This window comes from Ursus maritimus, unplaced genomic scaffold (genome assembly GCF_017311325.1).
Source record: "Ursus maritimus isolate PB19 unplaced genomic scaffold, ASM1731132v1 scaffold_11, whole genome shotgun sequence".
Lineage (NCBI taxonomy): Eukaryota > Metazoa > Chordata > Mammalia > Carnivora > Ursidae > Ursus > Ursus maritimus.
The window spans coordinates 59,162,688-59,177,027 of NW_024423453.1; the positions used below are offsets into that span (position 1 = coordinate 59,162,688).

Here is a 14,340-nt window from a genome sequence, read left to right on the forward strand (position 1 = left end):
CACTCAGAAACAACAAAAAAAATTCCTTTGACTTGCTTTACTGCAATTTTGCTTTTTTTTTTTTTTTTTTTTTGTGGTGGTTTGGAACCCAGCCTCCAATATCTCTGAGGTATGCCTGTATTTCTCCTGTGTAAAGACTGTAGAAAAAGCCTCTGCAAGCCCTGCTATGGAGGGAGTTATTCTGAACATTGCCACTTGGGTTAAAATATACATACATAGATGCCCTTCAACAGATGACTGGATTAAGAAGCTGTGGTCCATATATACAATGGATTATTACTCAGCCATCAGAAAGAACGAGTTCTCAACATTTGCTTCAACATGGACGGCACTGGAGGAGATAATGCTAAGTGAAATAAGTCAAACAGAGAAAGACAATTATCATATGGTTTCACTCATTTATGGAATATAAGATATAGGAAGATTGGTAGGAGAAGGAAGGGAAGAATGAAGAGTGGGTAAACAGAAGGGGAATGAACCATGGGAGACTATGGACTCTGGGAAACAAACTGAGGGCTTCAGAGGGGAGGGGGGTGGGGGATTGGGATAGGCCGGTGATGGGTATTAAGGAGGGCACGTATTGCATGGTGCACTGGGTGTTATACGCAAGTGATGAATCATGGAACATTACATCAAAAACTAAGTATATACTGTATGGTGACTAACATAACATAATAAAAAATTATTATAAAAAAATAAAAATAAATATATAAACATACAACATGTGCCAATTGGATTAAGAAATAGAAAAATATATTCTCTAATGGTGAAGTACTTCTTGTCACTCTGATATAACCTCAAATTATCCAGAATACTGAGCATTGTACTTAATAGTATATTTTTGTTGTAAGGATTAACCAGAAAAGGAAGATATTTATGTTATTGTGTATTTATAGTCTATTACATTTCAGAACACGTAACAACCAGCACATATTCTATGTGATCTGAAAGTCACGCTCTACTACATTTTGCCAACACCAGAGTATACACATCAAAGACATTTCGTCTCCATAGGTATATAATTAAATATAGAAATCCCTATCTCCAGATAAATAGTGTCTCCTTGCCCCTCTTGCGCTCCCCTTGGGATGTAAATTAGGGAATTCAAAGGAGAAAGAGGGGCTGGTGAACAAGTTACCGAGCCTCAATGAGCCACTGAGACAGGGCAGCTGTTTACTTGGCCTTTGGTGGGTCCTCCTCTTGGGATACACTGGCCATGCTCTCTAATATTGATAGTCACTAGATTGTCCCTTTGGGATCGGTTCCTCAGAGGTAGACTAGAAAGCTGTCTAAATTCTGTTACTATATTTTTTCTGACATAATAAGCATAACTTATTGAACAGATGTAAATCTTTGATGAACTTACAGTGCTTCAAAGTCATTATTTTGACATCAGTAACAGTCTTACAGACAGTGAACCACAGGAGATTAGACAGATGCTGTATTGACCAAAGAAAATACCCTGGAGTTTGCTTTTTGACTAAATCTTTGATGTGCGTTAGCTTTATTTTGATTTGACTCTTGCTTTCAAAAATGAGATATAGCCCAAAGACACACCAAAATACCAACCATTAGGATGCTTTTGTGAAAAAACTAGGTAGTCGATCTGGTTTGATCTACTCTGTAAGTAAAACTTCACAGTGGGAAACCATAGATTCATCGAACTAGAAGGAATATTTAAGACCAACTGGACATATTTCCTTCCTTATAGCTAAGGAAAATGAGGTTAAATGGGGTGGAGCGACTCACCCCATGGTATGTGGTCAGTCAGCAACATACCTAGAACTCATGTCCTCAACTCTTGACTGTGCAAATAATTTAAGGTGATTTTTTAGTGTTTAATTGCTACCCCTAACATTAAATATACAAATGAATGGTATATTCTCCATATAAGTTCATGGAGCATATGGGAAATCTTTAGAAAAAGGGGAAAATTCATTGAGAAAACTGCTAAATTTCACATTCACAGTAGCAAGACACCAAAATTTCACTTGAGTACAACTTTTCATTCCCTATTGCCCCACAATGATACAATAAACCCTGAGAAAAATTAGCATATTTGAAGTTGTGTTCACTTGTCCAGGTCGTCAGGATACCACTTAGTGGGTTTCAACTAGTGGTCTTACATTTTACTGGTTCCCCAAATAGCTCATCGTCCCTAAAGAAATCTGCCAGCTTTATAACAATACCATAAATTCTCCTGTCATTATTTAAAATTAAAGCTCAAAAGGGATCTTCAAAGATACTGTGCTTGAATTAAAATCATATAAAATCATGTTTAAAATAAATTTAGTAATATTTCAGAAATGAATCTAGAAATTGTTCATACAAAAGAAATACCAAGTGTTCTTAATTTAAAGCCATCTCCACCATCCCCAGTAACTCCGTTGTATGAGAGTCTAATTTGCTAATTAGACTGATGATACCTGTCTTCGTTGTGAGTTATGGGTAATTAGAATTTACAACTGAACTACTGAAAGAGAATGAACCCTTCGCAAGGGCAGTCAACCGGATCATTATTCTGAGGCAAAGCAACCTAATGATTACTGCAAAATTCAAACTAGAAGAATTGATTTGAGCAATTAGGGGACTCTATTTGGGGTCAATCCCTTTGTGCTTTGTGGATTCATACCATACAATTCTTTTAGTACGTTAAAATGGGCTTTGATCGAGGAAAAATACACAGAATCAGATAATGTGTAGAGGGAGAGAGGAGACATGTAGAGATAGTCCCCCACGAAGTTTCAGAGAATTTCGTATAAACTAAAAAGTAGGGAAATCTAAACCCAAAGTTGTGACAACCACTCCCAGGTGATCAACAACCCTTTGATTCTCAAGTTAGACCCCCTGGGAAGTAACTGCTTTCTACAGCCATTTCCTCAGACGCAGCTACAGAGAATTAGTTCTCCTCTCCCCAAGAGGCCCCGTTAGTCCTTGGAGTCAGGGAGGAAAGAAGTACCTGCCGCCCAGACCGCCGAGACCAAGAGCATCCTCACGGTGGTACTTGCCAAAGAACAGTGAGGCTTAATGAAAGAACACAAACACTGGGTGGGTTTAACAAATGTTCACTCTTCTCCATGCCCAACGACTGTTGTGACACTGTTTTCAGGAGACACTGTTTCTGTGGCCCAAACAACCAGTTTACAACTTATAGAATGACACCGGCTTGTACGTTGGAGATACGGAAGGATTTCAGAGCCTGAATAAATTACAGTAGTGAGATATGGCATCTTCTTAAATGTTTATTACTGCGAGAGACCCTGACCAAACGCAGGTCTTTCGAGACTGGCATATAGAGAGCTCTGGGACTGATCACTTGCCACTGACTCATTGCCTTTCCTTGCACGACTAGGGTGCAGATCTCTGCTTTATTTCTGTAACAGGTTAGAAAGCTCCAGTCGTATTCACAGGTGGCACTGTCTTGTGAAGTTCCTTGGAATCTTTCTGTGCAGTTTGCACAGAGGGGCACAGGGGAGGGGTAAGCAAAGAGGAGAGAGGCAGAAGGTAGGCCCTTGGCACGGCACGCCTGTCTTAAAGAGGTGGAGACACTTTGCAGCCAGCCTTTCTGTTGAGAAACTACGATCCCACCATAAAGTTGTATGTGCTCATTGATTGCTGGCCAAAACCCTTCATTCTCTAAATTTTCAATAAATAGAAGATGACGAATTATCAAAATCTCACCAAGAAATAAAAATTCTAGATTTTTCATCTTTCAGGCTGAGCATTCAAAGGCATTTCTTTAGCTAGAAATGCTGTTGTTTCTCTTCATAAGTATATGTGACTTAGGAGGTCTCCAGTTACTGACTTAGTGAATGTTTACTAAACGAGCGCTGTGAGGTCCCTGACCAAAAGCGGGACCCTCCCCACCACACTCCAAGAGGAGAAAATCTCCTGATTCCCTGTATTTTGTAGGTGAGGAAATTCAGGGGAAGAGAATATATTTCATATATATTCATATATTGCACTGGTACTGACCTCCCACCTAGGTCTATTCTGACTTCAAATCTGTAATCTTTGCTTTCTGTAGTCTGATCTCTATGGCTCTGTCCGTTACAGGAAGAACAAAATAGAAGGAAACCTATTTTGTGCTAAAACACTCTTGTGAAAGAACCTACCAGGATTTTTTCATAGGAAAAATTAGAAAACTAAGTAGCTTTTTACTTGATCTATTTGTAAAGCCTAGTTATGGGGCAGTCAGAAAAAAAGGAAATTGAGTTGTTGGGGTTGTTTTGTTTTGTTTTGTTTTGTTTTGTTTTTTGAGAGAGAGAGTGCGTGAGCCTGTGCATGCACAACAGAGGAAGGGGAGAAGGAAAGGGAGAGAGAAAATCTTAAGCAGGCTCCATGCTAAAAGGGGCCCAATGCGGGGGTGGATCTCATCACCCTGAGATCTTGACCCGAGCCAAAGTAGAGTCGGACATTTAACAGACTGAGCCACCCTGGAAATTGAGATTTTTTTTTAAACACTTCATTAATAAGAAGAAGTAAAAATAAAAATAAAGGCTTATGTATAAAGAAATTCCAACATGAGTAATTCTGACATCTATTAAATTGGATCGCAGGGAAGGGAATCATAAATCCTTACGTGAATCCCTATTGCTACAGATCATAGGAGGAGACTTCATAATAATATTGCCTTTGATTGCACACACGCAGAGAAAGTTTGAAAGAGGAACTACAGAACATACTGCATACTAAGATTCTGTTTCTGTGAATATTAGACGTTACTTGTTAGAAACTCCAGCGAAGCCCTCCTAATGTTTTAGATACGAGAGAGCGAAAGCACAGGATGTAAATTATATGAGTACAAATTCCACAGTAGACACCAGACACACTTATTTGGCATTAAAGATCTAGGATATTGATGCATTTTATAACAGCCAGGAGGAGAGATCTTTTTTCTCTGTAAATAAGCTATCTGATTCGATTTGGTTCCCACAGTTTGTTTTTAATTAGGCAAACAGACATTTCTAAATTTTTGTTTTCTAATCTTAAATAGCTAAGTTCAAAATGATTGTGTAGTATCTATCTGCCTTCCTCTTTTCACATCTCATTTTAATGGCAAGTCGGTCACTTTTATACTTCAAATCAGAAGCCAGAAGCTGAACATCTTCATTAGTTTGCTATTACCCTGCGGGGGAAAAATCTGTTTGGTTCTTGTTGATTTGAGAGAGATGATTTTTTTCTTGTGGTTTTACATGCATTATTTTCAAAACACAGAAACTAGGCATGGCTTTGCTGGAAAGAGCCCTCTTATTGAAAAGAGCCCAGATGCTGGAATGTTCATTTGACTTTACACAGCAGGAGCCAGAGGGCCAATGCCCATCATGGCGAAGGCTGGCCAGGATTAAGCATGGTGGCAGCTGGCCGACAGTAATCACATGGTACAGCTCTCGTGGGTCTGTGTCTTCTAGTATTCAAACAAAGGGCAGTATTTGCAGTTTATGAAGCTTTTTGGAAAGTACAAAGAAAGAAAAACCTCTGGGCATGAAATCTGATTAGCGTCTCCTCTCGAGGTGAAGAGAGGAGAAAAAAAATAAGCTCAGATGTATCATCCACTTACACTTAATGCATAAACACCCACGGATAATTCTGTTGCAATTAATGTTTTGTGTTCTTTTTCTACATTCTCTTCTTCATTCCTAGATCACTTGAAGGATAAGTTAGAAGAATATATGGCCCGATTTTCCAAAGTAAGGATTGTTCGCACCAAGAAAAGGGAAGGGCTCATCCGGACCCGCCTCTTGGGGGCGTCTATGGCGAGAGGAGAAGTCCTGACGTTCCTGGACTCCCACTGCGAGGTCAACGTGAACTGGCTGCCCCCGCTCCTTAGTGAGTACGCATACTGATGGTGGCCTTCTGGGGACCAGCAGGGCCTGGGGAATCTCCCTCCTTCAGAGGGAGTGTGGCTTGCTTCTATTCAGTTTGCAATGGACAAAGGCGAGAGATCTCTTCTATGGTTTTTACAGTGAGAGCTTTGAATTCTGTCTAAACCACAGCTGAGGACAGACAGGAAACTAGAAAACTGCATTAAAATTGCCATTTTAGGTACTACGAACTGCAGTCTAACTTAACGTTTGAAATGGTTTCATTTAGTTTATGTTTTTATAATAATTTTTTATTATATTATGTTAATCACCATACAGCATATCCTTAGTTTTTGATGCAATGTTCCATGACTCATTATTTGCGTGTAACACCCAGTGCACCATGCAATACGTGCCCTCCTTAAGACCCATCACCGGCCTATCCCAGTCCCCCACCCCTCTGAAGCCCTCAGTTGGTTTCATTTAGTTTAGACCTTTTCCTTTATTGTAGTGACAGTGGCTGGGTAAATACTAAAAGAAAAAAGTATTTTAAAACACTATCTCAGGTCGCCTGGGTGGCTCAGTCAGTTAAGCGTCTGCCTTTGGCTCAGGTCATGATGCCAGGGTCCTGGGATGGAGTCCTGCATCGGGCTCCCTGCTCCGAGGGGAGTCCGCTTCTTCCTCTGCCCACTGCTTCCCCTGCTTGTGCTCTCGCTCTCTCTGACAAATAAATCAATAAGATCTTAAAAAAAAAAAAACAACTATACAGTAAGATTAGAACATACAAACACACACACGTACACAGTTTAACAATTATTATAGAACTGTTAAGAAATGAGGAAAGAAAATTATTCAGCCCCGGAATACAGTTCAAGTGCCCTGACGTTTTCGTGGATTTATAATGCCAGTTGTCCTTTCCACTTCCGGCATCTGTCTAGAGACCCAAATATATAATCCCCCAAGTTTACAGAGGACCCCCTCAAACACTCAGAGCTACTATCCAGGTGACACATCTCCCACGCTCACAATATGGCTCAGAGCTGGGAAAGAAGCAGCCTCTCCGTCACATCACGCTTGAACTGTTAGAAACATGGAAGAACTAAGAGTCATTCAGGCTAGAAAACACATGCGTGGCTCAGCTGGAGCTTGACTACTTTGTTTTTTATTCCACCATGAAGTCAGATATAAAGTCCAGTAGTGGGTGAGGAATAAATTGCCAGCCTGAAAAAAAAATATATGTTTCTAAAAAGTTCTTGATGTGCACATACTGTACTCTTTCTTATTCTTCCAGATTTCGCTAAATCAACTTTTATTGTAAATATATCCCTGGCCTTGGAGCTAAAGCCAGTAAAAACCGCCTTTACAATAGGCTGCCTCAGAAAGAATGATTTGCTATTGACTACTGTGCAGGATTTCAGCTAGAACCAGCAAAGCTCCATTAGTGAAAGATGTGGGGGGGAAATCAATTGAAACTGTGTAGGATTTAAGACAGGAAATGACCAGCAACTAACACCCCACCACATCCCCCATCCACACGCATCTACACAGACGACTGCCCAGCCGTCGTAATCAACAGGAATGTCTCAGTGCTCCTACGGCCAGAGACTCCTCTGAGCTTTTAATTAAAAGTACCTTGTCCAAGGACATAGCAATTTAGAGTTTCATCAGCAACAGTGAGATTCCTGCAAACTGAATTTGACCTAAATGGTGTTGAATACTCAAGGAAGTCAGCAAAAGGCCTAGTTTATTTATGAACCAAAGCAATTCCTAAATGCCAATTATCAAGCCTCTGATTGTTCATATGAATCTAACAGGAAAAAAAAAGAGAGGGAGAGAGAAAATAAAGAGAAACCCACTTTTTCTCATTAAAGCATTTCATTTCCTGTAGGCCTGATGGATAAGAAATGATTCAAGCTCAGGATCACTATCTTTTTTTATTTTCCTCCATCAGTGTCCTGACACATCATCCAAAATGAAAAAACAGGCGGAGCCACACAGTTTCTTGGTTCATTTTTCACCTTGGGATTATACCTGAATTTCAATTTCCCATTAAGAGTCTGTTTGTTTGATCCCTGGAAATTGAAATGTAGGCACAAGCCTTAGATGAAAAATTAGTCATGCTGCTTTCACCCCAAGCTAGAACAGCTGGATGAGAGCTGAAAGGAAATTTGAAGGGAGAGTTGACAGTTAATTTAACAGACTCATTCTCTTTGGGTCACCTTGGGACTCCTTGTTGGTCAAGGAACTTGTAAATCAACCTGATTCTGAATTTGATTGAAGAAAGTCACTGAAACCTTAATACTAAAATACCTGCGGAGCTGCTAGGGGAGAGATTTTGGACACAGCAATGAGGCCTTTCTGCCAAAGACATCTATGGGGAAACACCACTTCGATAAAGATTAAAACCCATTACAAGGCTTTCCCAGGTGCAAATGGATGCTCATAGGGTGCTTGCTGAACCATCACCTGAAATAGGGCTGGGGTCTCTGTCTACCAATTAGCTGAAATAATAGGAAGGTAATCTCCAGGCTCTCAGAGGCCCCCCGGGGCCGTGCTGTTTACCCTGCCGCACACCAGCATTCCATACTCCCCTTGCCCTGTTTCATCTTCTTTCTATCACATTTATCACCTGCGAACGTACTAGGTAATTTAGAGATTTATTATGTGTATTGATTGCCTTTGCTCCATTGCTAAAGACAGGGATTTTTACGGTTGTTATTCACTGCTGTGTTCCCAGAACCTAGAAAAGTGGCAAGCATATAATTTCTACTCAATAAATAGTTGTTGAATTGGAAGGAAGGAAGGAAGGAAGGAAGGAAGGAAGGAAGGAAGGAAGGAAGAAGGGAAGGAAGGGGCAGGCATGTAAATATGCAGGGAAGATCTTCTACAGGATTCTGTGGTTTCCCCCACCCTGCCTTATCAGGGTCATCAAAATAATAATACTGAAATAACCAAACCTCATTTTTTCTAAAAGATACGTTTTTTAAGATATTTAAATGTATTTTATTCCACATGCCACATCAGATTGTCCAATAACCAGAAAGCAGATGTTCACATTTAAAAGTTCTGTCAGACAATATGTGTGTTATAATAAATACCGACCGAGTGCACATTCTTGGGAAGGAAATACGGTTGGCCCCTTAGACAACACAGGGGTTAGGGGCACCAACACCCGGCACAGTCGAAGATCCACGTGTAACTTTGGACTCCCCAAAAACTTTACTACCAATAGCCTGCAGTTGACCAGAAGCCTTACCAGTCACATAAACAGTCAACTGACACTTACGGTGTATGGTATATGTATTATATACTGTACTCTTACAACAGAATAAGCTAGAAAATAAAATGTTATTAAGAAAAGCATAAGGAAGAGAAAATACATTTGCAGCACTGTCCTATATCGAAAAAAAGCTACGTATAAGTGGACATTTGCAGTTCGAGCTCGTGTTGTTCGACAGTCAACTCTACGTCAGCTGTAGCTGTTTCGGGTGAGGCAAAGTGTGCAAATGCCAATTCCCTGTGCTGTTAAAGTCTCACAATAATAATATCCACATGGAAAAGGAAGTAGCTGGAACTGAAAAAGATGTCACACGAGAAGCACCATGGAGAACTGGGAAGACCACGGGTTTTAGGATTGGACTGTTAAGCAGGCGTTGCATCCTGGGTTTTACTCTCAAAAGATGAGGGACCTCTGACAAGTTATTTAACTTCTCCGAGCTCAGTATCCTCATATGTAAATTGAGAATGACAAGGGCAGCCACCTTACTGGGTTGCTAGGAGGATGAGAACTAGCTCAGGGGTATAAACCCCTTAGCAGTTGCTCAAGAATTTGCTAGTAGCAGGAATGGTAACAGTAGTATCAGGCCATCTAATGCATTTTTGGATAGAATGAGAAAAGATAAAAACATATAGCTTTGATAAACAGAGTCTATATCAAAGGACGGTAGCAAAATAGACCTTGGCAAAATCTCTGGTAAGCCCGAGAGCAGAGAATTCTGTGTGCGATCTGTCAGCATGTAGTGGGGGAGCAGCCATCGTGACCCTCCTAAGATTAGAGGCTAAATAAAAGAAGCATGAAGTTAAATATTTACATTTTGGACCCTCCAGAAAGCAGGACAATATTTTCTCAGCAAGCTCCCGCTGTATGCTTGAAGGAACACAAGTACTGTTTATTCTCCACGCATGTTGGATGCACTATAAAATGACAGATTGGGGACAGGTCAGAGCAAAAATGCGACAGGGGTAGAGCTAAATGGACTTCTGCAAGTCTCTCTGGGACATAACTTTCTTAAAGGAAACTACGACAACACTAATTGTACCTAATCACTGTCCCATCACGTTAAGTCCAGCCTTGGAAGAGATTTCACAAAGTGCTCGAACAACCCAGGGAAACCGGGCTGCAAGCAGCATCCCTGCATTAGGAAGGATCTGTAGGCTTCTCTTGGCTGAAAAATGATAGATGGCCTTGGCAGGCATGTCATTTCCTATTTTGTGCTTTCATTTTTCAGACCAAATTGCACTAAACCACAAAACCATCGTGTGCCCCATGATCGATGTCATTGACCACAATCACTTTGGGTATGAGGCACAAGCTGGGGACGCCATGCGAGGCGCCTTCGACTGGGAAATGTACTACAAAAGGATCCCCATCCCTCCAGAGCTCCAGAGGGCAGATCCCAGCGACCCTTTCGAGTGAGTAGCAGCTGAGGGAGGGGCCGCGGGAGCGAGGGCAGGTAACTCATTTCAGGCACGTGTCGGCTTGGGACCCATGAGGACAATTATCTCTAACATAATGGATGAAAACAGGTGGCAACAATATCCGCACCTTGGAGGAAAGTCAGGCCTACGAGTTGTAGCAAATTACAAGCTGCACTGAGTACGTGGATCATGCCTTGCCGAACTTCACGAAGCAGCAGAGTGTGTAGACGTGAGAATCAGAAAAAGGCAGAGTTCACTGAAAATGCAGAGTCCCCAGCTATTCTCTCTCAGACGTTCTCTTCCTCTTCTCAGTTCTCTCTTTTCTTTTGCTTTTTCCCTAAAGAATCATTTAAATTAGCTATTTTACTTTACTCTTAGTGGAAAATGATATAAAGTACGAAGCGGTATTTAAGCCTCTGTTTACACCCTGTTGGGAATTATGAGAGAAGGCGGTGTTTTTGAGTAGGTGCTCCCATAACTTAAACTTGGGGAATTCAACCAAATGATATATCTGGCGTAAATAATCTTTGATAACCCTGCCATTAATTTAAACTCTATATAGATAAGAATTTACAATCATCTATTGGTCTCTACAAAGTTAAGTCCTTTTTTCTTTTTTCAGTGTGGACATGAGATTTGTGCATGTCAAGAAAAAGAAAAAATATATATATTTGCTTTAGTTTGACCAACTCTTAGGACGAGTAATGGGGAATGGTGACCTTTTTCCACAAGTTAGCCCAGAGATTGCCCAATGCGTACTATTACTTATTTCTCCTGCTTCACCCTTTTGATCGCATTAAAATTTTCACAAATTTTGAAACTATCATATATTTTTTCTTAGGACAAGAAGAATATCTGTGATTGAGGCTTTGCATACTTTCTAAGGGTGTGTTTAAAATGTGTTAAAATCAATATTGTCTTTTCATTAATAATATGGGCAGTAAAAGTTTGCAGTGGAGAAGCTCCCGAGTATGAAAACCACTTCTGTAACACTAACCCTTTAAACTACAAAAAATACGTGATAAACAGCAGGAAAACGCTTCTTGCAATTCTAGTCTCTGGAAAGATAACCTCTCGGGAATGCGGAGAGGATTTCAGAAGACATTAGCCTGATGAAAAGGGAGAGGTAAATGATTTCTTTTGTAATATGAAGCACACTTATCAAGTATCCAGAATTTCAGAAGGCCTCTTCCTACTCTGAAATTGCTGGAGAGTTTTTGAGAAGAAATAATAAAGGCCCGTTGTTACTCTTCCAAATGTTTTGGCCAAGATTTCAAGGATATTCAAAACTACTAGAAATGTTCTTTAGCGATAGAGTTTCCAGTAAGCATTTGAAGAGGGCCCAGCTGGAGAGATCTTCGTCAGGCTTTCCTGAAGTTAACTATGGGAAAGCCTTGGCAAGGGGGCTTATTGGGGGATGGGGTGGGATTTGAAGCCAGGTTGGGGCTTGGGGGAGGATGCAAAAGGACCCTAAATATGGTGTCGGATGGCAGCTGACAGGGGAACGGCCACAGTCTGGTTGCTACTCTCTGAGGCAGCCATGTTTTCAGGGCTAGAATTCATCCATGATGGTTTTCCAAATACTCTCAATAGTGACTGAGTTAAAATGACCTTCTACTTGACTGCCCCTGCAGTGGCTGAGTGGGGCTCCTATTCTCGGCAGAAACGGGTTCAAACTGCTCCCAAGGGAATCTCAGATGGTGAAAACTATGAAAGTATTCTCAGTCCCTGCACTGGCAGTTGAAAGTGTTTGCCAGGCAGACCCTGGCTGTGGCGATCACCGTATCAGGCACCTTGCTTAACCCCAGAGCTTGCAGAGTTGGTAACTCTCAGAATTAAATTACCTCTTGTTCCTGTCACCGACGCCGGTGGTTGCTGTCCGTCAAAGATCGCATTCGCCTCTTGAATGCTACTGCTTTTCTGGCTTTTCAGTCCCTTTGATTCCTAGGAATGTGGATACTTCAGCCTTTTGTAATAAATGTAGCTTCCAAGAGATGTCCACTTTGATCTTAGAAATTGCATTTGCCTTCCTGATAATAAAAGAATGGTTACCCAAGCAGCTAGGAGCAGTGTCTCAGCCATTCCATTATCTCCATAGTCACCCGAATGTGTTCGTAAACAGACAGACGGGCTTTAGGCTACAACTTGCTTCTCTAGATGTAAAGCTTTAAGGTACACGGAGTGAATGCAGTCTATCTAAATATCTCTCCCATGGACTTTCATGTTTCGAGTGGCTTCTGCAAGGGCTATGTAGTTTTCTCTGGGAGGCGGGGAGACGAGGCTGAAAAGACAAGAAAGGAAGTAACAAATATGTAAATGCATTGCAAACCTCAGGACTTTTCATGCAATGTATGCAAACTTCATCTTTCTGTAACAAGTTTATCAAATGTCCTAAGTGGCAAAACCTCCATTCTCTCATTTATTCTGCCGTTATTTGAGTTTCCAACATCTAACTATTGACAATGGTAGTGGGTTTTTTTCATCTGCAAATCCTGTGAAATGAGTGGGGCATGAACAGTAATTATTAATGAACTGAATTGACAATTTCAGGGTTCTATGTGAATGCATAAGTATTCTTGTTATTTCTCAAATATTTGGCTTCGGTTATAATGCATATATGGGTCAAGGTATAAACTGTCTTTCTCAATATAGGTTACCTGGCCAGAAGAACTCAAAATCTATCACTTCCTAAAATGGGAACCAAGACCTTCAACAATCTGACTAGGGAAGAAAAGGAAAACCCGGAGATAGCTTTGAACACTAAGAAAAGATTTACTCACATGTGCAAAAGGATCTGGTTTTCAGACAAACTGCTCCTAGAATATGAGAGAAAATGCAGTATTCGTAGTTCAAATTATTACATGGCAATCACAATTCTAACTGGATGGAATACATCTGAAAAACATTCTTGTCTTCTGAAAAAAAAAAGAATGCAGTACCCTCCCCCCCTTTTCAGATGGCTTATGTCATGATGTGATGGTTTTAGGAAATTCTTGTTTTTTGTGGCTTTTATAAAGTTTCCTTATTCCTGGTTTCTGTCTAATCCCAGACCTTTCCTGTGTGACAAAACATAATATGCTCCTTTAGTCATGATGACAAAGAGGAAGATGTTCATTCACTTTCTGACCACTAACTTACTTCTCCAATCTTATCTCAGCATCTACAAGTTTAGAAAAGACGAGAAGAAATGATCTTATCCAACTTCCCTTTAATACAACCACCAGACAATGTCCGAGAAAGGTGACTGGCCTCTTATTGAACTTGTGAGGAAAGTAATATTTGCTACCTCAAAAGACAATCCATTCCATTAGACTGATTGACAGAAACCTTTTCCCTTACATTAGGAAATCTGCTTCCCCAACCCCAAATTGTCCTGCTTAAGGTACAAGGAACGTCTAATTCCTCTTTGATGATAGAGCTGTTAAAAGTATTTTAAAACACCTGCTATGCTTATTCCTCCTAAAGGGAAAAAAAAAGAAACTTTTTTTTGGGGGGGGGCTAAATATCCCCATGCCTTTCAGGTCCTCCAGAATCCTGCGAAAGTTCATGCTCATTGATGTCAATGTTCAATACAGGTAAATTCACTTTACTCCTGCAGCCTCGTCCGCCTTTCCCCCACTCATTCACAAGGATAGCATGAAATAGTCCATCTACTGTATCACGGACTCAGGCCCTAACGTATGAGTCTGTTGACCATAGCAAGAAAGTTAATTTCTAGGGAATTTGCACTCCCCTGGATATCACGCTTCCTTTTGCCTAAATACTCAACGATCAATTCAGCAGCCCTTTCAAATTTCAACTTTGCTGTATTTTTCAGAATCCACCTGTATCCTGTCTT

The 14,340-nt window shown here is 40.7% G+C and overlaps 1 protein-coding gene across 1 annotated transcript in view; it reads left to right on the forward strand.

Moving 5' to 3' along the window:
- GALNTL6 (polypeptide N-acetylgalactosaminyltransferase like 6) overlaps positions 1 to 14,340 on the forward strand; it is a 1,129,500-nt gene that overhangs the window by 921,439 nt on the left and 193,721 nt on the right. The window contains exons 5-6 of the mRNA XM_008705050.2: positions 5,644 to 5,829; positions 10,313 to 10,496. Of these exons, the coding sequence (XP_008703272.1) occupies positions 5,644 to 5,829; positions 10,313 to 10,496 (370 nt within the window). The remainder of the gene's footprint in view (positions 1 to 5,643; positions 5,830 to 10,312; positions 10,497 to 14,340) is intronic.